Raw genomic sequence first — 24,669 nt, 5'->3', positions numbered from 1 at the left:
TTAACACTGATCATGACTGCTGTCCAAAGTAGCTGATAAATTTGAGATTTGTCTGTTGCTTTTGATGGAGTTATTTATCATAACTGTTAATCATGGAATCATTCAAAACACAGTAACTTGTAACCTGCATCAAAGTCTGTGCTATTACTAAGACAAAGAGAACAAAGAGATCCAAAAATTAAAAATTAGAGTCAAGCTTCCACAAACAGAATATTCTTTTAAAAGTTATGAACCTTTTGCAGAACATTTAATGGAGTTTAAAAGTGGTGTAGGATTCAAGGAGTACTTACACTCTTTTTGAAACAAGGATTTAAATTTTATTTATATATATATATATGTTTTCCATTTGTATGCTTTCAAGGCTAGTTAGCTAAAGACTTGGTATCAAACACCAAAATAAGTTAATTGCATTTATTACATTATTTTCCCATTATTTTCCTGGTATCCTTTTTGAAAAGGTGCCAAGCTTCCCTACACAAGTGTGTTCCTTACACAAATGTGATTTTTGAAAAAGAGAAAATGGTCACAATTTCAACAGAAAATCTTGCACATTTAGTTTGAGTACATATTTTTCTGATAAAGACTTACCACACCCCACCAAAGGGCATCAGCATAGCTGGAGAAACCTGTCTTTCCATCCTCATCAACTGCATCCTTCTCAGCAAGATAAACAAAATAGGATGAAAAGATTAATCCCAAGAATCCAATGTACAATGTAGTTATAAGTTCCTATTAAAAGAGAAAATAAATTAGTACATAAGGTTTAAATCATATATTATCTATTAAAAAACATTATAAATATCTGTGTTTTTTTTTTTTGTTTGTTTGTTTGTTTTCATCATGATAGAAAAATTCATGTTTCATTTCAGGTATGAAATTTGCTTCCAGTAAAACATGTAAGCCAATGTTTTGTTTTCTATTTATGTCAGATTGAAAAAGCAAGAAGAAGCCATCATTTACACAGTCATTTGTACTGCTAAATGTAGGGCAGGACATCTGTCCTGTTTCATGTCCTTTAAATGGGGTTGAATGGGAATTGTTCCATTTAATTGTCCACTCAGAATAGCAAATGTTAATACATATTAGAAATAGTAAAGCGCTGCTTTAGAAATACATTTCATGAACACTATTGTAAAATAACTGTTATGACTCGAAGGCCATGTTCTTCTGATTGTGACCACATCTAAGAAAGCAACTTGTACATCCTATATTTTGATTGCATAAGACTGACCATAAGACTGACTTGTTGCATTTATCAGTGTTATCCTAAGAAACAAGGATCCAAATGTAGTTGTCTTAGACTCATTCTAAATGTCACTGAAGGTAACACATATATATATACCAGAACAAATTACTACACACCCATACTTAATTATTAAGATCAGTGACAGCAATCTAATACACACTGTATTTAAGAGACAGCATAGATTTTAAAATAGTGCATATTTCAAACATATGGATGGGACGGAATCTACCAATACCAAATAGTATGAACTGATATATGATCTAATATAAGAGAATATTTTGTAGAAATCAGACCTTAGAACTTCAAGTTGATATGAATTTTTAACAGATAAGAACTTAGCAATGTAGAGCATGGCCTAATACAAGTTACTGTTTTCAGCACAGACGTTCATGTATATATGTATATATATATATGCAAAGGAAACAACAGAAATAAAATGCACATGTGCACATCAGTGAATTTGAATATTGAGAGACTGAAGTCAACATATTTTTGTAAATTACACAAATTTATATGTTCAGTTACAGTGAGTCCCAAACAAAATAAAATTAGCACTTAGAAAAAATACAAGAAAACCACAAAACCACAGCTCATCACTAACCCCCTCCTGAAAGCAGTAGAACAGCACACAAAACAAGGTAAGGAATAAATAAAACTCCTAGAGATACTCATAAGCTGGTGCTTGATTGGCTACCTTCATTTTTCAGTAAGCTGCATGATTTTTCCATGTCTTTCCATCACCACATATGATATTGACTCATGTTTTGTTGCTTTTGGCAAGAAATGTTCACATAAGCTCAACCTGCTGAAAATAGAAGAGCACCCTAGCCAAATTGGGCCTGAGTGAGCTAATACAGCTATATGAAAAATTCCAAAACATATGGAAAGCATTTGTGGAAAATTTAGTAATCTCTTCTGGGTCCACAGAGGTCCAAGTGCTTGTTATTTTCACAATTCACAAAGATGTGAATTTATTTTTTCATATTGTTTAAGGATTTAGAGTCCTATTATTTTGGTTTTGAAACCAAACTCAACAAATAAATGAGGACCTTGTACTCTGTCTGTAAAGAAAAATCATGAGGTGTTTTTGTTGGTTTTCTTTAAAAAAAATAATCTTTCAGAATCTGGACAGGGATAAAGGTTCCATTTTTCATTCCATTTTATACCATCCTACAGTTTCGGTTACACTTGCCCAATGTCAATACAGAACTGTGTATATTATTTTTATTTTATTTTTATTTTTATTTTATGTGTTAATGGGTGATCTGTTTTGATACTTTCTACAGATCTGTAGAGTTTTATATATCATCACAGACACTGGATTCACAGAACCTCAGGTGCATTTATTTATAATTCAGTTCAAGTTTTTTTGTTTTCATTTAGTTTGTTGTTTTTTGTTTTGTGTTTTTTGTTTGTTTGTTTGTTTGTTTGTTTTTGTTTTTGTTTTTCTCTTCAAACCGTTGAACTAGTATTTGTGACATTTAAGACTTATATTATAATTAGGAGATGGTATTTCAAGATTCTTGACTAAAAATTTTAATACCCATGGAAGAAGAGTATTCTCAAACACCTCTGTCACTAAAATTAGCAAAAGTTGAGAACATATATTTGGATTCAAGTTCTGCCCTAGTTAGATATCTAGGCAGTGTGACCACAGTAAATGAAGACTACACAGTCATAGGGCATTAAAATTCATCCTGTTGTACAGGACAAAAGTAGATTTTATGCTAAAGCATTTTTAAAAGATTATTTTAAATCAAAACCTCTATGTGCATCAATGGCTTCATAAGTGCATAAAATTTCCTACACTACTGGAAAGAAAAATAAAAGGAATTAAAGGAACATAACATAATTCTTTTGGGTTAAGTACCTCACATTCTCTGCCCCATAACACTAAAAAAAAAAAAAAAAAAAAAAAAAAAAGGTAATTTTCTACATACAGAATGAAGCAAATGAAAGAATGTCTGTGGAAATCTATAATTATTTGTCAATATCTGAGGAATAAATCTACACTCATAAGGAGCAAGTTATGAACCACCCTTAGAAGTCTGATGTGAAAAATTATAGCACAGTAGTAGCCCTCCCAGGTATAATATGGTGTGCAATTTAAAGGTTACTGATAAAACTTTATTAACATGTCTATATAATAAACATTATGGTCAGCTCCATAAAACATCAAAAAGCCAGTCATTTTAAAAGTCTGAACTAAAACATTTAAGCTTTTAAACTTTAGTGAACATTCATACAGAATAACTGTTTCCAAACTTTGGCAGACAAAGAACTATTTACAGCCATGTTTACCTGTGTTTAACTGTCTATCTGCTTAAATCATTGCTTTCCTGTCATATTATCACAACATAGTATAATTTTTTATAGAATGAATTAGAAATGTCCTTATTCAGACAGAAGAGGATGATTTAAATAACTTTGTTCAATCAAAGTACTTCCACATATATATATTTTTTTCCACAGAACAACCAATCTAAGATGTGAAGACCGTGGACAGTATTTGCAATATGAAAGACAGCGTTCATAACTGAATATAATAAATTATACTGAAGGACAAGATAAAAGAGTATAGCAATTAATTTCAAAAAAAAAAAAAAAAAGCTGATGCCGATGCACTGCTAACCACTGACTTGAAGTAAAGAACAGTGTTCCCATTTTAAAAGTAGAAACACATGTTGGTCTTTTAAAGTATTTTTCCTCTTGCGAGAAGTGTTAATTTAAACCAGACTATGTTCTTAAGTCCATGAAAAGATATACTGGAGTAAACAAAAGGCAGGGGATCTTTAAAGATCTAGTACCTGACGATGTATGAAAACAACTGATCCTAGTAGTCTCCAAGTGCCTCCCTGTCGATCTACATGAAGCATGCGAAGTATCTGGAGAAACCGGATTCCCCTGTAAGAAAAATAGGACATTAAATTGAAACAGTGATTGAGATCAACACTTTTGTGCCTATACAGAATTGACTATGTTCACTAACATACAGAAAAATTAAGACAAAGGTATTGACCCCAGTAAGATAGCATCTTAGACTAGAGGAAGCCTCAGTAGACAACATGTTGAGATCTCATTACATTCTGTGCAAATACATGTATATTCAGAAATATAGACTTGTACAACAATTAAAAAAAAAAAAAAAAAAAAAAAGGCAAGAAATTTCTGAAATATATACTTTAAAACTTGAAGGAAACCTAACATTGTTTACCTAAATATGATTCTCAAATCTTTCTTTCCAAGCAAAACTAGTGCTTCAAACTTTACTAATATAAATATGAGAAAACATTTTCCTCTAGTTGCCAAAAGCAGAATGTGAACTAAACATATTCTACTCCTGAAGTCCTTCATGTTAAGTAATAGAAACCATCTTACTGGAAATAGATAGATGATTTTAGGAAAATAACTGAAGCATAAACTTTGAACATTTTCAGCTAAAGAAAAATAATTATCAGCATGGGTCTTCAACAAATCTATTCAATCAAAGTATTTCCTTCTACTGACACTTTTTGCAATGAACTTCATTTTCCTGCCCTTGTTTTACTATCTTATCATTGAAACAAAATAGTAAATAGTAGAAAAGGATGTTGAATTCACCTATCTGAAAATTTTTCAATATAGTTTTTTTATTTTTTTATATAGTTTTATAGTTTTTTTATATTTTTGAATATATTTGAAATATATATATTTCAAAATTTTCCACGCCTCAGGACTGCCTCCATCAAGAAAGACAGGAGGGTTATTGTTGTTGGAGACTCTATTCTTAGGGGAACAGAGGGCCCTATTTGTCAGCCTGACCCTACCCGTAGGGAAGTCTGCTGCCTCCCTGGGGCCAGGGTCAGGGACGTTGCCAGGAAGCTTCCCAACCTGGTATGCCCCTCTGACTATTACCCTCTTTTGATAGTCCAGGCGGGCAGTGACAGCATTGAAGAGAGAAGCCTGAAGGCTATCAAACGAGACTTTAGGGGACTGGGTCGGTTAGTGGATGGAGCGGGAGTGCAGGTGGTGTTTTCGTCCATCCCTACGGTGGCAGGGAGGGGTACAGAGAGGACACGGAAAGCCCACCTGTTAAACATGTGGCTCCGGGACTGGTGCCAACGCAGAAATCTTGGGTTTTTTGATCATGGGGCACTTTACTCAGCACCTGGCCTGATGGCCGCAGACGGGTCCCTATCTTTTAGGGGAAAAAGGATCCTGGGCCAGGAGCTGGCAGGGCTCATTGAGAGGGCTTTAAACTAGGTAGGAAGGGGGATGGGGCTGAAGCTAGGATTGTTGGGGCTGTGCCAGGGGGAACGATGGCAAGGCCGGAGGATAAGGCAATGGCCCAGCTGAAGTGCATCTACACCAATGCACGCAGCATGGGTAACAAACAGGAGGAGCTGGAAGCCATCGTGCAGCAGGCAGGCTACGACTTGGTTGCCATCACGGAGACGTGGTGGGACCAGTCTCATGACTGGAGTGCTGCAATGCCTGGCTATAAGCTCTTTAGAAGGGACAGGCAGCACAGAAGGGGTGGTGGTGTGGCTCTCTGTATTACAGAATCTTTTGATGTTGTAGAACTCGAGGCTGGGAATGACAAGGTCGAGTCCCTTTGGGTTAGGATCGGCAGGGACAACAAGGCTAGTGTCCTCGTCGGGGTCTGCTATAGACTGCCGAACCAGGATGAGGAGACGGATGAGGAGTTCTACAGGCAGCTGACAGAAGTTGCGAAATCGTCAGCTCTTGTACTCGTGGGGGACTTCAACTTCCCTGACATATCCTGGAAGCACAACACAGCCCTGAGAAAGCAGTCTAGGAGGTTTCTGGAGAGCGTGGAAGATAGCTTCCTGACGCAGCTGATTAGTGAACCTACCAGGGGTGGTGCCCCGCTAGACCTTCTCTTCACAAACAGAGAAGGACTGGTGGAGGATGTGATTGTTGGGAGCTGTCTTGGGCAGAGTGACCACGAAATGGTGGAGTTCTCTATTCTTGGTGAGGCCAGGAAGGGGACCAGTAAAACCACTGTATTGGACTTTTGGAGGGCTGACTTTGTGCTGCTCAGGACACTAGTTGGTGGAGTCCCTTGGGAGGCGGTTCTGAAGGGCAGAGGCGTCCAGGAAGGCTGGGTGCTCTTCAAGAGGGAAATCTTAATGGCACAGGAATGGTCTGTCCCCACGTGCCCAAAGACGAGCTGGCGGGGAAGAAGACCAGCCTGGCTCAACAGAGAATTGTGGCTTGATCTTAGGAGAAAAAAGAGGGTTTATAATCTTTGGAAAAGTGGGCAGGCCACTAGGGAGGACTGTAAGGATGTAGCGAGGCTGTGCAGGGACAAAATTAGGAAGGCCAAAGCTCATCTGGAGCTCAATCTGGCTACTGCCGTTAAAGATAACAAAAAACGTTTCTATAAATACATCAACACAAAAAGGAGGACTAAGGAGAATCTCCATCCTTTACTGGATGCAGGGGGAAACTTAGATACAAGAGATGAGGAAAAGGCAGAGGTGCTCAATGCCTTCTTTGCCTCAGTCTTTAGCGGCAATACCGGTTGTTCTCTGGATACTCAGTACCCTGAGCTGGTGGAAGGGGATGGGGAGCAGGATGTGGCCCTCACTATCCACGAAGAACTGGTTGGTGACCTGCTATGGCACTTGGATGTGCACAAGTTGATGGGGCCGGATGGGATCCACCCAAGGGTACTGAGAGAACTGGCAGAGGAGCTGGCCAACCCACTGTCCATCATTTATCAGCAGTCCTGGTGATCGGGGGAGGTCCCAGTTGACTGGCGGCTAGCAAATGTGATGCCCATCTACAAGAGGGCCGGAGGGCAGACCCGGGAAACTACAGGCCTGTCAGTTTGACCTCAGTGCCAGGGAAGCTCATGGAGCAGATCCTCCTGAGAGTCATCATGCAGCACTTGCAGGGCAAGCAGGCGATCAGGCCTAGTCAGCATGGGTTTATGAAAGGCAGATCCTGCTTGACGAACCTGATCTCCTTCTATGATAAAGTGACGCACTGGGTGGATGAGGGAAAGGCTGTGGATGTGGTCTACCTTGACTTCAGCAAGGCTTTTGACACCGTCTCCCACAGCATTCTCCTCAAGAAACTGGCTGCTCTTGGCTTGGACTGGCTCACGCTTCGTTGGGTTAGAAACTGGCTGGATAGCCGGGCCCAAAGAGTCGTGGTGAATGGAGTCAAGTCCAGTTGGAGGCCAGTCACTAGTGGCGTCCCCCAGGGCTTGGTGCTGGGGCCGGTCCTCTTTAATATCTTCATTGATGATCTGGACGAGGGCATTGAGTGCACCCTCAGTAAGTTTGCAGATGACACCAAGTTAGGTGCGTGTGTCAATCTGCTTGAGGGTAGGAAGGCTCTGCAGGAGGATCTGGATAGGCTGCACCGATGGGCTGAGGCCAACTGCATGAAGTTCAACAAGGCCAAGTGCTGGGTCCTGCACCTGGGGCGCAATAACCCCAACAGAGCTACAGGCTGGGAGAGGAATGGTTGGAGAGCTGCCAGGCAGAGAAGGACCTGGGAGTGATGGTGGATAGTCGGCTGAATATGAGCCAGCAGTGTGCTCAGGTGGCCAAGAAGGCCAACGGCATCCTGCTTGTATCAGAAACAGTGTGACCAGCAGGGCTAGGGAGGTGATCGTCCCCCTGTACTCAGCTCTTGGTGAGGCCGCACCTCGAGGTACTGTGTTCAGTTTTGGGCCCCTCGCTACAAGAAGGACATCGAGGTGCTTGAGCGGGTGCAGAGAAGGGCAACGAAGCTGGTGAGGGGTCTGGAGAACAAGTCCTACGAGGAGCGGCTGAGGGAGCTGGGCTTGTTCAGGACCTGGAGAAGAGGAGGCCTCAAGGGCGACCTTATTGCTCTCTACAGATACCTTAAAGGAGGCTGTAGTGAGGTGGGGGTTGGTCTGTTCTCCCACGTGCCCGGTGACAGGACGAGGGGGAATGGGCTTAAGTTGCGCCAGGGGAGTTTAGGTTAGATGTTTAGGAAGAACTTCTTTACCGAAAGGGTTGTTAGACATTGGAACAGGCTGCCCAGGGAAGTGGTGGAGTCACCATCCCTGGAAGTCTTCAAAAGACGTTTAGATGTAGAGCTTAGGGATATGGTTTAGTGGGGACTGTTGGTGTTAGGTCAGAGGTTGGACTCGATGATCTTGAGGTCTCTTCCAACCTAGAAATTCTGTGATTCTGTGATTCTGTGATAGTATTTTACCTCTGCTATCCCCAATTATTATTAGTAGTAGTATTTTTTAGTTCAGTCATCTTATTTCATTCCCACTTTAGCTGCATTCTTCCAGGCTACATCAACTGTCAAGACCCTCAGCATGATGATGTCCTTCAGTCACTGGTGTTACTCAGACAGAGAAGGCATACTGTCTTCTGAATGATCCAACATTTCCTTTATTCACAAAGCAAGTTTTCTGAGCTTTCACAGTTGCCAATCAGATGATCAAATTCTTGTCATTTATGGGGGAAGAAGACAATAATACTATCAAATGACATATAAATGATTGATTACACTTTGTTTTTTTTTATTTCTTTGATATGCCATTAGAATTATAGTTTTAATTATCTCAAAAACTTGAAAATAACCACTTAATACCTGATAATTAAACAGGAGTCAACAAAGAATTAAAAGACTACCAAAGGTGTGTACCAGTGGACTTACGTCATTGATTGCTGATGTTGGAACAGGTGAAAGTCACACAGCTCTCCTGTATAATTGTTAGACACTCTTTTGATGCTTGACCCAATGGCAGTTCTTGATTTTCCTGTCTCTATTGTATCTAAGATGTTAAGATCTATTATGTTACTACGGGCCAAGTTCTTACATGCGTGTTACAGGCACAGAAAGTTTCTCAAGGATAGATTTAAAAGAGTAAAATAGTGAAGGCAAAACTTGAGTTACACAGCCTCTGAATATGCACACCCCATTTCCTTTCCTCTGAAAAGAAAAAGAAATTGAGGAGTGGCTGAGGGAACTGGGGTTGTTTAGTCTGGAGAAGAGAAGGCTCAGGGGAGACCTTATTGCTCTCTACAGCTACCTGAAAGGAGGTTGTGGGGAGCTGGGGGTCGGCCTCTTCTCACAGGTAACTAGCGATAGGACAAGAGGGAATGGCTTCAAGTTGCTCCAGGGAAGGTTCAGATTAGAAATGAGGAGACATTTCTTCTCAGAAAGAGTAGTCAGGCATTGGAATGGGTTGTCCAGGGAGGTGGTGGAGTCACCTTAACTGGGAGTGTTTAAGGAAAGGTTGGACGTGGTGCTTGGGGACATTGTCTAGTGGGTGACATTGGTGGTTGGGGGATGGTTGGGCTAGATGATATTTGGAGGTCTCTTTTAACCTTAATGATTCTACGATTCTATGTTTCCTTCTTAATTCCAAAACAGCTACTTGCATCACAGAATGCATTGTCAGAGAACCTTTCAGACTGAGACTTGCCTGTCCCAGATGATTTTTCAATGGGGCAATAACATCACTGCAGAGATACGTCTGGTAGAAAGCATCCTGAGTTGTAGGACAGTGACTGTATAATTTAACACCAGGAAAGGACATACATACTGAACCCAAAGCCAACTGGATTCGTAAATAAACACACAGCAGGTGTTTTCATTAAAGCCCTTCCTACACAGTTTGTTAAATACAACAAAATCCTTAAAATTTTCACTTTTACCCTCCTCTTCTCCTGTGTGGATTTTATTGTCATGTAAAGATTAATGTTCTATGGTAACAGAATACTTAAAAAAAAAACACCTTATACATATAGTTCCCTTCACTATTTACACAGCTAGATTAGTGTACATAAATCCCAGTGATCAGACTGCAGGGGAAATCAGAGGTTTGTAACAGAAAATGCAGTACATCTTGCAAGTTACGTTAGAAAGAGTGGGAAGTACACACCTACTCCACTTATCATTCCCTTTCTTCTATTTACTCAGTTTACTTCCCTGAACAAGTCTGCAGTACTTGATGCAAGCTGAACAAACACACTAGACATCAAATGTTTCTGGTTCATGTATGGTATGAGTTACTTGTGCCAAACAAATCCACCAAAGCATAATTACAGTTTAAAACAAAGTAATTACTCATACTTAAAAAGTACTGAGTTAAGTGCTGTCTGGATTACTTCTTAAATAAACTGATGTTCCGTAATGCTCTTTTGTCTTACATAGAGAGATGTTTGATGTTTTACATAGAATGTAATGTTTCTTTAGTTGTTTCCTCTTGGCTTTGGCATTCACAAACCATTCTTCATATGCCTTGTTTCTGCACTCCTGTTACCCATAGCAGTGATCAAACAATAACGCAATCTTCTGCTGCTCAGTGTTTCATTATAACAACTTTTCCTATATTAGATTTATGGTCTGTGTTGTTGTGAAGATCTGCAAGTCACTAGAAGAACATACCTTATTGCAGAGGTGGCAAACACCTGCCCATTAGATCCTATGCTCAAAACAATAATTGAGGCTATTACACACAATTAGGATCTGTAAAAAAAAAAAAAAAAAAAAAAAAAAAAAAAGATGAAAGAATGTATTAAATGTTAGCTCTCAGCACTGAAACACACAATGGATAAATGAATATAGGCTGAGGAAAGAAATGAAGTTAGCTGCAATTTGGTGGGCAGTAATTTAATGTAATAATTAAAAACACCCCCACCCCCATTAAAAAAAAAAAAAAAAAAAAAGAAAAAAAAAAAAGAGAGAGAGAGAGAGAGAAGAAAAAGAGCACAAGAGCAAAGAAAGAACAACTACAAGTTCTTTCATAATTAATTTAATAACAGAAGTTTTAGTGATCCTGACAGAACAAATCAGGCAGCTTTCCATGAAAACAATAAAGGAAAGGCATATTTACATCATAAAAATGAATCCACGTTTTGGCTCAAGGCTCTTGACTTAAGAGGGAAAACAAGGAATTTGTTTCCCACCATTTATGAAAAGCGTACAGACAGATGGCACAAGCAGATACACAAACTTGTAGTTTAAAAATTGTATTAAAGCTGTAAAGCCAAGATTTCAAAGTTTACAGAACTGTCAGAACAAAGGTTGCACAAGAAGTCAGAGCTGTTGTTGGTTTACTTTGTGGTACAGGTCTTTAACGTTATGAAAAAAAATGATAATTGTTCCCACAGTTCTCATTTTTTTCCACAAACTCCACAGTTTACACACTATCCAGCATCATACAATGCAAATGATGGATTTGTGTTCACAGCATCAACAACCTTTAAATATTTTCCTGTTTTCCTAATTCGGTGAACAAGTTTATTTAATCCTACTCTAATCGTTATTCTGAAAGGGAACATTTTTCTAATTTTCTTATGATGCATTTCTGTGGTACCCCCCTTTTAGAGAATCTAAGTGCTTCCCTTCTAATTCTGACAAGAAAATAAATAATTGTATTATAAATGGGGAGCAAATGTACACAGAATAAGGGGAAAAGAATTCTCTGATATCAAAGCAATGTTATGTTTGATGATGTTAAAATAAATGCTTTCATACTGATTTAAAATATAAAATGAATACCTTCACTTTTTACATTTTGCTCTGATACTTTCATTTATTTTTCTTGTGTTCGTGTTTTATTCATTATTGGTTCTGAAAATGATAGGATGAGTCAAGTATGATTCTATCATTCAAGACAAATGTATTTCCCCAAATTTATCCACTTGGATTAATATACATGCAGACAACAGTTCCATCTGTATTTGAGATATAAAAGTAAATCTTAGCTTTAAATGTATTTTATTCTTAGGGGAATTTTAAATGTTAAAAGTATTACTGATTATTTTGGATGCAAAAACCAGCTGTAGTCATTCCCAGTTTTTATTAACAAAAGACACTGTATCTTCTCCAAGGGCTACACAAATCTTAATGTTTTACTACAGTAAATGCACAATACTATTATACAGAAATAGTGTCAAGTTGAAAGTCACAGTGAAATGGGACTGACATATTTTTTGCTGCACCTGTGTACTCTAATATACTTACTAAGAACATTTCATGTTAGATCACAAAACTAGAACAGCTCTAGAAGCAGCAGAATTTATTTATATGTAATTGAACACTATTTCTCAATAAACCAAAAATTGAGTACAATATCTCATCACATTATTCACTATCACCGTCCAGATGTACAATAGAACATGTTTCTAAGCTTTTGCAATCGAGTTTCATAAAGTTGCAGATGGTTAAGGCACCATCAGCCCATTCTCATCCCCTTTTCACTCCTCCCACTTTTGTCTACTTAAAATCTGATGATGTTGATGTTGAGTTATATAATTCACAGCTCTGCTGGAGTTTATATAAAATCACAGATACAAAACAAAAAAGCTTATTTATGATCTACTGCAACTTTGCCCACACACCAACTTTTATTACTCTGTCATTGTTCCACATATTGTTAGCTACCTCTTCCCTAAACTCTCTCCTACTTCAGAGATGCTAACCACCTCAAACTGCTTGACTTTAGGGCAATTTTCCCAAGTTACACTTTGCACATTTTCATTTTTTCTCCAATTTGTACTTACCTTTCTGTCTGCTTTCTACATCAGACCTCAGGACAAAAAACTTTTTCTGTTTTTTTTTTTTTTCCCAATTACACCTGTAGGTTTAATAAGGATTTCTTTGCTTTATGAATTTTGCCTTTCTTAAACTGAGGGCCTGCCTGCGTCTCACAGACATATGTTAAGCGTTCAGTTTTATCAATCCAAGTAAGAAAAAATTGCGTAGGGCTCACAAATAAGATATGTTTCTTGAAACAGCTCAGATTTGCAATATGGTCTCTACAGTAGTTGGACATCTCTACTTAAAACTGGATGATAATAAGATAAAAATAAAAGATGAGATAAAAGTTAAAATTAAAAAAAAAAAAAAAAAAAAAAAAAAAAAAGTTTTAAATCTTACCTATAATCGATATTGGCTTTTCTGGCAAAACGTATTCTTCCCTGGAAGCCAACATATTTACTCCTGCAAGCCTGCAGACCACAATCGGACCACATATTCAGCACCAAAAAACACCAAACCAGAACTATTTTCCTATATAAGAATTTAAAGAACAAAATATTAGTGTTGTTTTTTGTGTGTGTTTTTGTTGTTTGCTCTTTTTTTAGTTTGCACATATAATTTATTTCCTACAACTAATAAAAATAGCTTGTGGAAGATGAAAGCAACACTGCATTAAAAAAGGAATGTGCTTTATCTAGTTATATTTTTATATGCTGGCCAGTATGTTAAAGGGAGATGTAAACTGTTTCCTGAATGTGATTCATATGAATAAAAGAATAGTTTAAGTTTCATTCCATCATTATATTACAGGGAAAAAACACAATACTCTTATTTCTTTATTGATCTTTAAAAATAAATAAATAAATAAATAAAAATAAAGGAATTGAGACTCCAAGGATATCATGCCTAAAACTAGGAAGTTTATGAAACATTGCCACACCCTGGAAACAGCACGCATAAATATAAATATATAAATATAAAAACAGAAAGTGTAATGACAACTTTTGAATATTATAAGTTGTCTATTTTCAAAAACAAATTAATGATCTATATGTTAATATTTTCTTTCTCTCTTCAGCAGGTAATATTGCTTTCCATTTATTACAAAGCAGTTATGCATAACCAAAAGCCAGTATAGTTCAAGTACTTCTAAAGAAAACAGTAGAGGATCACAACATGGATGGATTTGTTGAGATCTTTGTTCTTTCCTTCCTTTCCTTCCTTGTTTTCCTCCACCATTGCAATATGTTACCACAACCAAAACACAGCTTCTAGGATTTGTTCCAACCCAAACTATATCCAGTAACTCAGAGTCACGAAACACCTACTATATAAATTAAAGCTTTGGAAAATATTTTTGTTTTAACTTAAATATGTTTGCAATCTGCACCTGGGGAAATCTAAAGCACCCCTAGAGTGAATACACTTAAATCACAAATGCCATCTGAATAACAATACTGAGTATCTTTAGAACTGATGCCTCTGAATGGCTGAAAAGGCACCAAAATATTTCAAAGCTAGTAAACAGGTTAAGAAACAACTCTAAATTATTATACAAACCCTAACTCCAGTTCTGGTTTTTTTGCACAAAGTTAGGTTATAGCATTTCTGTATTCACTTCTACCTCCTTGTTTTGCCTGGAATGAGAAGCAAGAAAAATATGCACAATCTCTGTTCACCATGGTACTTTCAGCTTGACTAAAACCAAGGATTAGTAAAAAGCTAAGAAAATTTACAGCACAGTTTCAAAGCAGAAGCACAAAAAATAAATAATAAACACAGAGAATTTGCTCCCAGTTTACTGAAACTTAAGATTTTCCAGAAGTTTTTTTTTTTAGTAATATATTATCTAGAGTTTCTACAAGTGATTCTTCTAAGACTGTGTTGTGTCCGAAACTTAAATACAAAAACTTATTTTATCATAACAGTCAAAGCACATTTTAAAGAATAATATTCAAAGGAAAATAATTCTTGCATTTCATGGTCTTGCAAACAGCTTTCTCAGTGATTAAATAGTTTACATTTTTAGCAGGTTCCTGATATCATCACTCAGCATTTGGTTTCAAGTCCCTGATAAAGGATATCTTATTTGCAGCAAAGGAAGCAGAATATGTCTATATGAATTTACCAATTACTGACAAGGGAAAGATTTCCGTAGCATTCAAGTGAGAAAACAAAGGTGCCATCAACCTGCATCAAAAAGCATGCTTCTTCGGCCACTCAGTGGCAGTTTATATATGTCCCTCCTAACAGCTAGTACTAACAGCAGTGGAAGAATTATTTCACAGAAACAGCACATTGGATTTTTGTGTCTGTCAGGTAAAAAAAAAAAAATGTGGAAAAAGAAATAAGCAGATATTTTCTGAAGTAGCAAAAACTTCCTGGAATTAGGATATTCCTTGATGATCCTCTAAGGGCACTTTTAAAAGCTGGAACTTACACTGTGTCTGGCCTGAATGCATTTTATTCTCAACTACGAACTCCAGAATCTGTGATTTGATTTCAGCTACCAACAAGAAATCATTTCAGTTACATCTGGGAAGTCCCTGCTAAAGTCAATAAGGTTGCACCGCACTGTCAATGCAAAGGAAAAATAAATTGTTGTCAGGAAGAAGAATGGAAGAGGAACTTACAGCTTCCATAAATTTGAAATTAATTACTTATTATGTGAGTTCATTTTGTCCCTGGACAGATGTCCACATTACCAAAACCACAGCAATTAACACATCCATTGGCAGCCACAGAACAGGCCAAAGACCAAAAGAGCACAGAAACTTGGATAAACATCACAGCTCTATAGTGGTCCCCTCCAAAATGAAGGAGGAAGATTATGGAACTTATTGCTGTTGTGTATACTTCTACTAAAAGTTAGAATTCATCCATTTCCAAGACTGTCATGACTGATCAAGGCTCACCTCAAAAAAATCACCTTTAAAAAACCCTAACCCTGCCTCCTTTTCCTCCTATCCCCATAAACACTTTTTCAAACACCTCAATTTACTGCATTTTTTTTTTCCTTCTGCTAGAGAAAACAAACAACGGCAATTCTCTAGAAAGTTAGAAAAACTACGGTGTTCCTACTGAAGTTACACCAAGAGCTACTGAAAAGTTGTTGTGGACATAACATGAACTAGAAAAAAGAATCTGGAAATTAAATGTGCTGACTATGCTCCTGACTGACAACTGCATTCAGTTTTGAGATCTTTCTCCAGCTTTTTGAATTTTTCCAGTCTTCTTTCTTTCAAGTGGTATTATACACACAAGAACCCTGCAAAACTTTATTTTAGGATTCCAGGACTATTTTTGTTCTTCCCTTGCAAATAGTTAAGGAAGAAATACAGGACAGAGGATTCTCAGAAGATTTCATCAATCTTGAAAGCCATTTGTCATCAACAGAGAGCTAGGGATGAATTCTCTAATTTAATCAAAACCAAAAAGAATAGTAGGAACAAACAGTTACCTCCAAAAATAAGAGCCACATCAGTCTTGATTAAAATATACCTAAGAAATACCCTTGGCTACTGTCCTGGTTTCAGTTAGAACAGAATTAATTTCTCTTCCTAGTAGCTGGTGGAAATGCTGTGTTTTGGTTTAGGATGAGAAGAGTGCTGATAACACCCCGATGTTTTAATTGTTGCAGAGCAGTGCTTATACCAAGCCAAGGACACCTCAGACTTTTGCTCTGTCCTGCCAACAGGCAGGCTGGGGTGCAGTAAGAGCTGGGAGGGGGACAGACCCAGGACAGGTGACCCGAACTAGCCAAAGGGGTATTCCATACCATCTGACGTCATTGCTAAACAATATATAGGGGTGGCTAGCCGGGGAGAGGGGGGCCGGACCTGCTCGGGGTTAGCTGGGCATCGGTCAGCGGGGGTGAGCAATTGCATTGTGCATCACTTGTTTGTACTATATTATTACTAGTAGTACTATTATCATCATTGTATTATTATTATTATTATTATATTATTATTATTATTATTATTATTATATTTTCCTGTCTTATTAAACTGTCTTTATCTCAACCTCACGGGCTTCACTTTCCATTTCCTCTCCCCCGTCCAGAGGGGAGGGGGGAGGGTGAGCGAACGGCCTGCGTGGTGTTTAGCTGCCAGCCGGGTTAAACCACGACAGATACTTTATTCTGCCTTTAAGTGTCAGCCTTCCGTTTTTTTCAGCAACCCTCACTAAAACTCCTGTGAGGAAAGAAAAGGAAAGCAAAATTGCATGTACTTTGAACCACACCATGTCATAAACTGTCAGGATATTCACCATGACCCACTGAAAGATCATGAGAGACACGTATAGAAAAAAATATCATCCTTTGTATGGGGCAGTGAACTTGCTCCAGTCACCACCCAGAGGCACAATTTACTGAGAAATTTAACAGTGGAGAAGGTCTTTAGACAGTGCTGTTGTTTGGTTATATTCTGGGAAGAAGAGCACGGAGTAAGGAAAACACAGCATGAAATACATTTCTCGCACCTACTCATTAGTTGTTTCCTGCTTCCTCAAATGGCAACGGTAATATTAGGGAAAACATTTGACATGTGGTAATTGCGTATACACTGTTAAGAACTGAAATATAATATAGTCACAGATTTTACATTGTGTTGTACCATTTGAAATCTCTACTGAAATCAGCAGCAGCAATTTCATTACCTCTGTACTTTTTCCTGTCAGTGTGGAAAAAGCAAAACCCATACATCTATAACATTGTTTGCTTATTATTGTTGTTATTATTAATTCAAAACACTGCATGTCTTTTTTTTTTTTTTTTTTTTTTTTTTTTTTTTTGCCATACATAAAATAAATCAAAATCATACAGAATTATGTTTATGTGATTCTGGGCATAATGAATTTTCATAACCATCATTAAATTATTACCAAAAAAAAAAATAATTATAAGTTTAAAGGTAAATATGTATGCAAATCTCTTCTGTCCCTCTCTAATTCTAACAGTAAATGTAATTTAAACTCTTGTGGAAAAGCCATTTACCCAAGAATGTCACTGATAATCAAATGTAAAAATGCTCACATTAGCATAGAAAATCAACATTTTGTACATGAATGTGTGTAAATGAAACACACAGCCTGGAATGTACAATATGTTCCAGTACAGCTACGGATAACTGCAAGGGGGAGCAGGAGAAGGGAAGGAGTTCAGCTGTGGTGATTAAAGTGCATACATGAAAAAGACAATTATTTTTTCAGCTGCAGCTGTGTTTTATGTGGAGAGCACACACAAGGCTCTCTTCACTTTTTTTTATTGGAATATTTAGGTGCTCGGGTAAAAGGAGGAAGTGAGATGGCTAAATGAATAGTGTGTGCTCATGAAGATTCAATCAAGGAATGTCAGTTCAAAATAATAGAGCCTCAGAAGCAGGCATAAAGGTTGAATAGTCCAAATGTTTGTACACATGTACTTATGTCCAAAATTTAATCTGATAACCTGTCTTTAAAGTTTTCCAATCCTTAGAGCTGAAAATGTCATTTTAGTGGCCCAATTAGCTTAATAGTTGCTCAGGTGTTATAAAAACCTACTGATACTGAAAATACTTATTTCCTATCATCATGCTAAATTTTATAAAGGTGACAAATATTATATGTGAAAATACAATATCCAATATATGCAAGAAAAGATGCAAAATTCTAGTAAGTATCGTGAAGTGTCATTAGCTCATTCTAATTCTTCTCATATATGAAACCAATTCACTTAATGTTAAAAAGTTTGTTGTTTGTATGCAATGGATTTGTTCAACATTTCTTACAAACATTTTTGTATTCCCACCTGGTACATATGCTGACTCTGCTGACTTCACACCAGGAGTATATTTGCCTTTTAGTTTATTTATATTTGCTAATTCCTGTACAGAATGAAATAGTATGCTAATGAGGGAAGAAGATGTTGCTCTAGTCCCTTTATCTGTAATAACTAACATTCAAGTGAGTTGGGTAAGTCACAGAAGAAGATTTATTTTTAAATATATTTTTATTTTTAAATTTATTTTCAAATTTATTTTTAAATAAATCTTCTTTTAAATAAAGAAGATTAATTTTTAAATACGTTTGGGCAGGCAATAATTTTTCTTAAAAAATGAGAAAACTGCAATCATTTTTGAGCAGGACTTCTTTCTAGAATTGCTTAATTCAGAAAGCTAACACTAATGCAAACACAATTAAATAGTGGATCAAGAAGACTCAATAAGTCAGTGTCTGAAGATCTTCATTTCTCTATAGATACACCAGTACTCCACAAGAGTCTTCAACCTCCCTATCAGCACATCTTTGAGCCTCAGCTGAAGGGACCACATCTGGTAGGAAGTTTAGCTTTTTTTATGGAATGGAAGCTATTCAAATTCATTTTGGAATTTTAAATATCATATCTATGTCTCAAACTTTTGATTAGGAGGGCCTCAGAATTTCTGGATAGTGGTGGGGGGGTGAGGAGGATTTGAAAAAGTCCTGATGTACCTCTCCACCTTTCTCTCAGTCCCAAGTAAGAATACTTTTATTCTAAGAATCTTCTCCTCGTGCACAGAAAACTCCGTACGAGCTAGAGGAAGGATGTGAGTAAATTTGACTGAGGGTATTAAAATTTGGCTGTTTGTTAATTCGTTCTCAGCCATACTTACTGTACCAATAATCAAATTTTAGAGGGCTGAAAAACACACGACACCCAACACAACATGTTCTGTACTGCATTAGGGAAATCTGCAAGATAAGTCACAAGAATAACTGTATTATAATTCACATGGAAGAGCTTGATATTTACATTCAATTCCAGAAGACTATGGCAACTCAGCAGATCAGTTCACATAGAATTTAAGCTTACAAGCTGTGTTAAAAGGCTTCTGTACCCCATTTTTTTTGCTAATGTGTTAATATATGAAACAATATTCCATATATATTTTAATAATGATTTATATTTTCATAATCTAGTATTCCTGGTCTTTTTTCTCATCTTCCTAGAGACCAACAAGAAGCTAAGAAATAAACAGGGCTTCGTTTTTGTTTTCTCTCTCCCAGGTTTATAAGGAATGTAAGAAAAAAAAAAAAAAAAAGCTTTTGAGGTATATGGTAATTTTTATTCAGATGAATTATAAACTAACATGGTCTGACTGTTCTGAAGTATAAAAGAAATGGTGTGTTTTTCTACTGAACCTAGTTTACCTGTCAGTTCCTTAAGGAATTGGACACCTCATTAACACCTAATGCTACACAGGCCAGTATACACTACACAAATACCACTAAATATTGGCAGGATCTACTCTGCCCGCTGTACTCTAAGAGATCTATTGTCATCTGTAAGAAATGATCTGCTCTGGTAAAGAACAAGAGTACCTGTAAACTTTCATCTGTTAGATTGTTAATGTATCGTTATATTAGACAGACCTGGAGTAGGTCCTAAGCACTAATGCAGTGTGGTAAAGCACAGATTTAAAGTTGTAAAATGTCAGAAAAGTAGAATATTGGCAAAAAAAAAAAATCCACCATTATTACTTTCTAAAACTAATTCCTTTGATATGGTAGGAAATATGCCCTCAAGTCTATACATACATATATACATACACTTTGCCACTAATTGCAGATGAGGGAGAAAATTAAGTTAAATTAAGTCCATGAAGCCTTTTTTCCACTCCACTGACAGACTAAAAATGACACAGCATTTTATGACATGACTACATAATTTAAATGGGAGAAGGGACAAAAGCAGAGACAAAAATAAAGGAACGGGAGAGTTCTTCCACTATACATGGAAAGAGTGAGCCCTCTTTAAAAAACACAGGCTTTGAAAACAGTGTCATCAACTACTTTCCAAAAAGAAATTCAGTTCAGAAACAGAACAGTTAGATAAACATAGCTTAGCAGTGTCAAGAAAGCTGAGTACCACTTGGTACTCCAAATTGGTTTTTTGTTGTTTTGTTTTATTTTGTTTTTGGTTTGTTTTCCTTTTTTGGTTGGTTGGTTTGTGGTTTTGGTTGGTTGGTTGGTTGGTTGGTTGGTTGGGGTTTTTTTGTGTGTTTTGTTGTTGTTTGTTTGAGAAGTCTGGGCTATCTAAACAGCAGGAGGAGGTGCTGTGGCATAAGAGGCAGAATTATAGAGAGAAAAAACAAAGCAGGGACTTCAGAAAAGCAATAGAACAATGTGACTCACCTGCAGCCAAGAACTCTTTCCTGAGGTCCTGCCATTAAGCCCTGATTCCTAAATACAGCTATAGAAAGAAGGGTCTCTCCTGAAAATCTTAAGCAGCAGCTGATGTGGGAGCTCCTAATCTTACATTTGAGATTTTTCTCCAACATGGTTTGCAAACAGAGAAATATTAATAAAACTTACTTGCTACATGTAGTCACTACATGAGGATTGCTAGCAACCAAGCACTCAATGTGAGAGGGCAGCTTACAACAGGGGCAACAAATGATGACCCTGAAAACAGAGTCTGTAAGTAGCCTGTATGCTCTCTAGTAGTGTACCACTATGAACTACACATGTTAAGATGTTTGGAAGATATGCTGTTGCTTTTTCCAGCAAAGAAATACATCAGAGGAAAGTGGATGCATGAAGTCTGTCTCCAAAAGGAAGAGGTGCCACAGGACCTGAGCTCATCTGGAAAAAACACTGGAATGCAGGATCCAGCTCTACTGGAACACGGAGGGTCAAACCACTAAACCTTCTACCTGGTGCTTCTGCTTCTAAAGCTTCTAAGACAGCACATACCACTTAAAGTCTTACCCCATAAGCCAGAAAGAACTACAGTAGGAAAGCACCCATCCATCTAGTCCAATAGGACAAGAATTTAGTGACCCCTGGTGAAAGCAAAAGAAAACAAAACTCAAGGCCTTCTACCAATTTTAATTACCCAATTTTAATGTATAATAGTTTTATAAGAAAATATTCCTATTTTGTATTGAATGCAAACCACTGAGATACAATCTGAGATACAATACTGAACTAGCTGGGCTTTTGGTCCAATCTAGTACATCCATTCCTACACAATTTTGTCATTACTGCTTCGCATTAAAATGTTAAGTGATTTCAAATTTAGATTATGTTCTCTAAAATTGAAAGCACATTAAAATAAACAATATTTCCTATTTCTCCACCATTCCAACTACAATGACTGTAATATTAAATATGTCATGGCATGCAAGTAGAAATTGAATTTACAAAGTTGATCAATATGTTTTGTAGCAAAAACATTATATTTTGTCAGAGTCAAGAACACACTTTGTATCCTCAATTTAAAAAAAAAAAAAAAAAAAAAAATAATAACTAACATTGAGATATGGAAACACTACAAAATTTCCCTTTCACCTATAACACTGTCATTATACAAATTGATTATTTCTTCTGTCCTATTCATGTTGTGTAAAAATATCGTGTATGATAAAAATATTTTTGTTTGTTTTCTAAAACTGCACAATATGTGAAATTACTCCCACGAGGTAAGAAACTTTTTTGCAATCGTTTTGCAAGGTCTTTTACAATACAAAACAAAAATCTGTCTTTTGTAAACTACTATAGTGACCTCTCCTGGTAGAAAAATATATGACCACCAAACATTAACACATTAATCCTCAAAGGAGGAATTACACCTGACCCGTTTTATAGTTTATTTTTTAATGCCAAAACCTCAAAGATTTTGATGTTAATTTACAAATCAAAACTGACACATGAACAACTAGAACATTAAGAAAACATTACAGTTTCCTGCAGTAAAAGCAAAAGCCTATGCAAGAGGTTTTTCCAACTTCTTCAGAATAATTTTTTCAATAGAATCACCTTAAAGCTTAGAGGGGAAAAACAAACAAACAAACAAACAAACAAAAAATCTTCTATTGGGGAATTAAGGTTTTGGACAAATTAAAATGATAAAATGAAGGAAGCCTGAAAAAGAAAATGGATAAGCATAAATGTATTCAGGAATTGCACATAGTATTTCTTCCTTTTCTGGCCTCTTCCTTCCTTCCTTCCTTCCTTCCTTCCTTCCTTCCTTCCTTCCTTCCTTCCTTCCTTCCTTCCTTCCTTCCTTCCTTCCTTCCTTCCTTCCTTCCTTCCTTCCTTCCTTCTTCCTTTCCTTCTTTCTTTCTCTCTTTCTTTCTTTCTAAAAGAAACAGTAACATCTATGGGAACTTTAACGAAAAATACTACTAAATACTTTAAATTTTTTTTTTTTTTTTTAATCTCAGTTAGCTACTGTGATCTTAGAATAGGGCAATTTTAAGGTTAATGGTCATGCCAAAAATTCATGATAACACACCAGGCAACTCAGAGAACAGCTGCAGATATTCCATGCTTTTGAATAACCACTCAACAATATTAACTGCTGAAAATATTTAAATTTCTTGTATAATATGTACATGTATATGAAAAAGAGCCATAAGCTGCTTATACATGAGGAAGCAGACATTCATATAAATTTGACTGCCTCCAAGAGAAGAATGTGGCTGAAGATGCATGACTTCGAATCCTACACTAAATAAAATTCTAGAGCATCATTTACAGAATGAGGAGTATAAAAGGAAGACATACATAGAAGTCCAAATATTAAAAGTCAAAAAGAACAGTTAAGTAAACAGAATTTTGGTAAAGAAAGGCAACATGAATCAGAACTGATTTGATTGATCTATTTGAACTCAAGGTGAGTATTTCAATGAGTGAAAGGATGAAGAAGTAAAATGCTTAGAACTCTGGGAAATAGAGGTTAAGGAGCACATATGAAAAACACTGGGAAAGTAGCAGACAAGCACAAGTAATAATTAGGAGTCAATTCTGTCACAGAGATTGAACAATGTTGACTAAAGATTAAGTATTGACTGTAGGGAATTCCATATCACTGCTCTTGACTTGTATATGGGAGAAGGTATGAGAAAGGTAAGCAAACCCTGAGAAATATCTCCATTAGTGCCAAAAGTGTCCAGAGAGTCATTAAGGGAGGAAAAAAAATCATTAGTATTTGAAAGTTTGTTTGTTTTTTTTTTTTTTTCTTTCCTGTTTTTAACCAGAAGTATTAAACACACTTTTTAAAATTAATTTTAAGTGATACCTGAAAATCTGATGCTCTAATGCATGTTGGGTACAAGCTTTATCATGTGGTGTTGCCAAATTTATAAGGCATGAAGCCCAACATTCCATCCCCCCACCCCCAAATCTTTACTCTTAGCGCACACCATACACTCTGGTTATCCACCTTCTGGTACTCAGGCATGACATGGTAATTTTTTGAGGCAAATATCACAAATGAGTCCAACAACCCTCGCCATCTTGATGTTCCTATGCTGAACTTGCTCCAGTTTTTCAAAGACTTTCTTGCAGTGGTGAACCAAAACTAGGTGCACTATTCTTGATGTAGTAAAATTAGCCCTAAGTAAATGGGTATAGTCACTTCCCTTGTTCTACTGTTCTCTAGAATTCATTGCTTCTCTGTATTTAGAGATTGACTTTAAAGGCCTGCTAGCTGTCCTGTGCTTGCTGACCGTTCAGAGATGCTATTCCTGAAGGAAGTTTTACTCCGTTCAGGATCTTGAATGCATAATATCCTGATTGCTACAGCCAATTGCAATGTCTTTGATTATTATATCCCCAAATAATTTTCCTTGTAGATCTGAATAGTAGATACAACTGTTTCATTCCCAGTTGTTCCACTCAGTACCCATACCTAGATGTTAACCCTGAAACACTAAAATCTCTCAGATCACTTGCATCTTACCGTGTTGCTCTTTTAATAGGTTAGTTGGATGAAAGTCCTCCACAAGAAGAAGGGGGGTACATGCCCCAAAATTTTAAGTTGCTTAAATATGACTTTGCCCTGCTTTTTTTTTTTTTTTTTTTTTTTTTTTTTTTTTTTTTTTTAATCCTGATTAAACAGTCCATAACAAAACTCCCACCATAATGTGGCTTCTACCTATTCTACCTGTTTGTAAAATCCTGATTTG

The 24,669-nt window shown here is 36.8% G+C and overlaps 1 protein-coding gene across 1 annotated transcript in view; it reads right to left on the bottom strand.

Moving 5' to 3' along the window:
• LOC116487934 (potassium voltage-gated channel subfamily KQT member 1-like) overlaps positions 1-24,669 on the bottom strand; it is a 318,679-nt gene that overhangs the window by 252,692 nt on the left and 41,318 nt on the right. The window contains 5 exon segments of the mRNA XM_032185222.1: positions 589-729; positions 4,054-4,150; positions 10,640-10,720; positions 13,136-13,203; positions 13,205-13,267. Coding sequence (XP_032041113.1) covers positions 589-729; positions 4,054-4,150; positions 10,640-10,720; positions 13,136-13,203; positions 13,205-13,267 — 450 coding nt within the window.

The sequence above is a fragment of the Aythya fuligula genome, chromosome 1, assembly GCF_009819795.1.
Source record: "Aythya fuligula isolate bAytFul2 chromosome 1, bAytFul2.pri, whole genome shotgun sequence".
NCBI classification, from domain to species: domain Eukaryota; kingdom Metazoa; phylum Chordata; class Aves; order Anseriformes; family Anatidae; genus Aythya; species Aythya fuligula.
The sequence above is the reverse complement of the archived record's forward strand: the minus strand, read 5'-3'. Positions and strand labels throughout refer to the sequence as shown.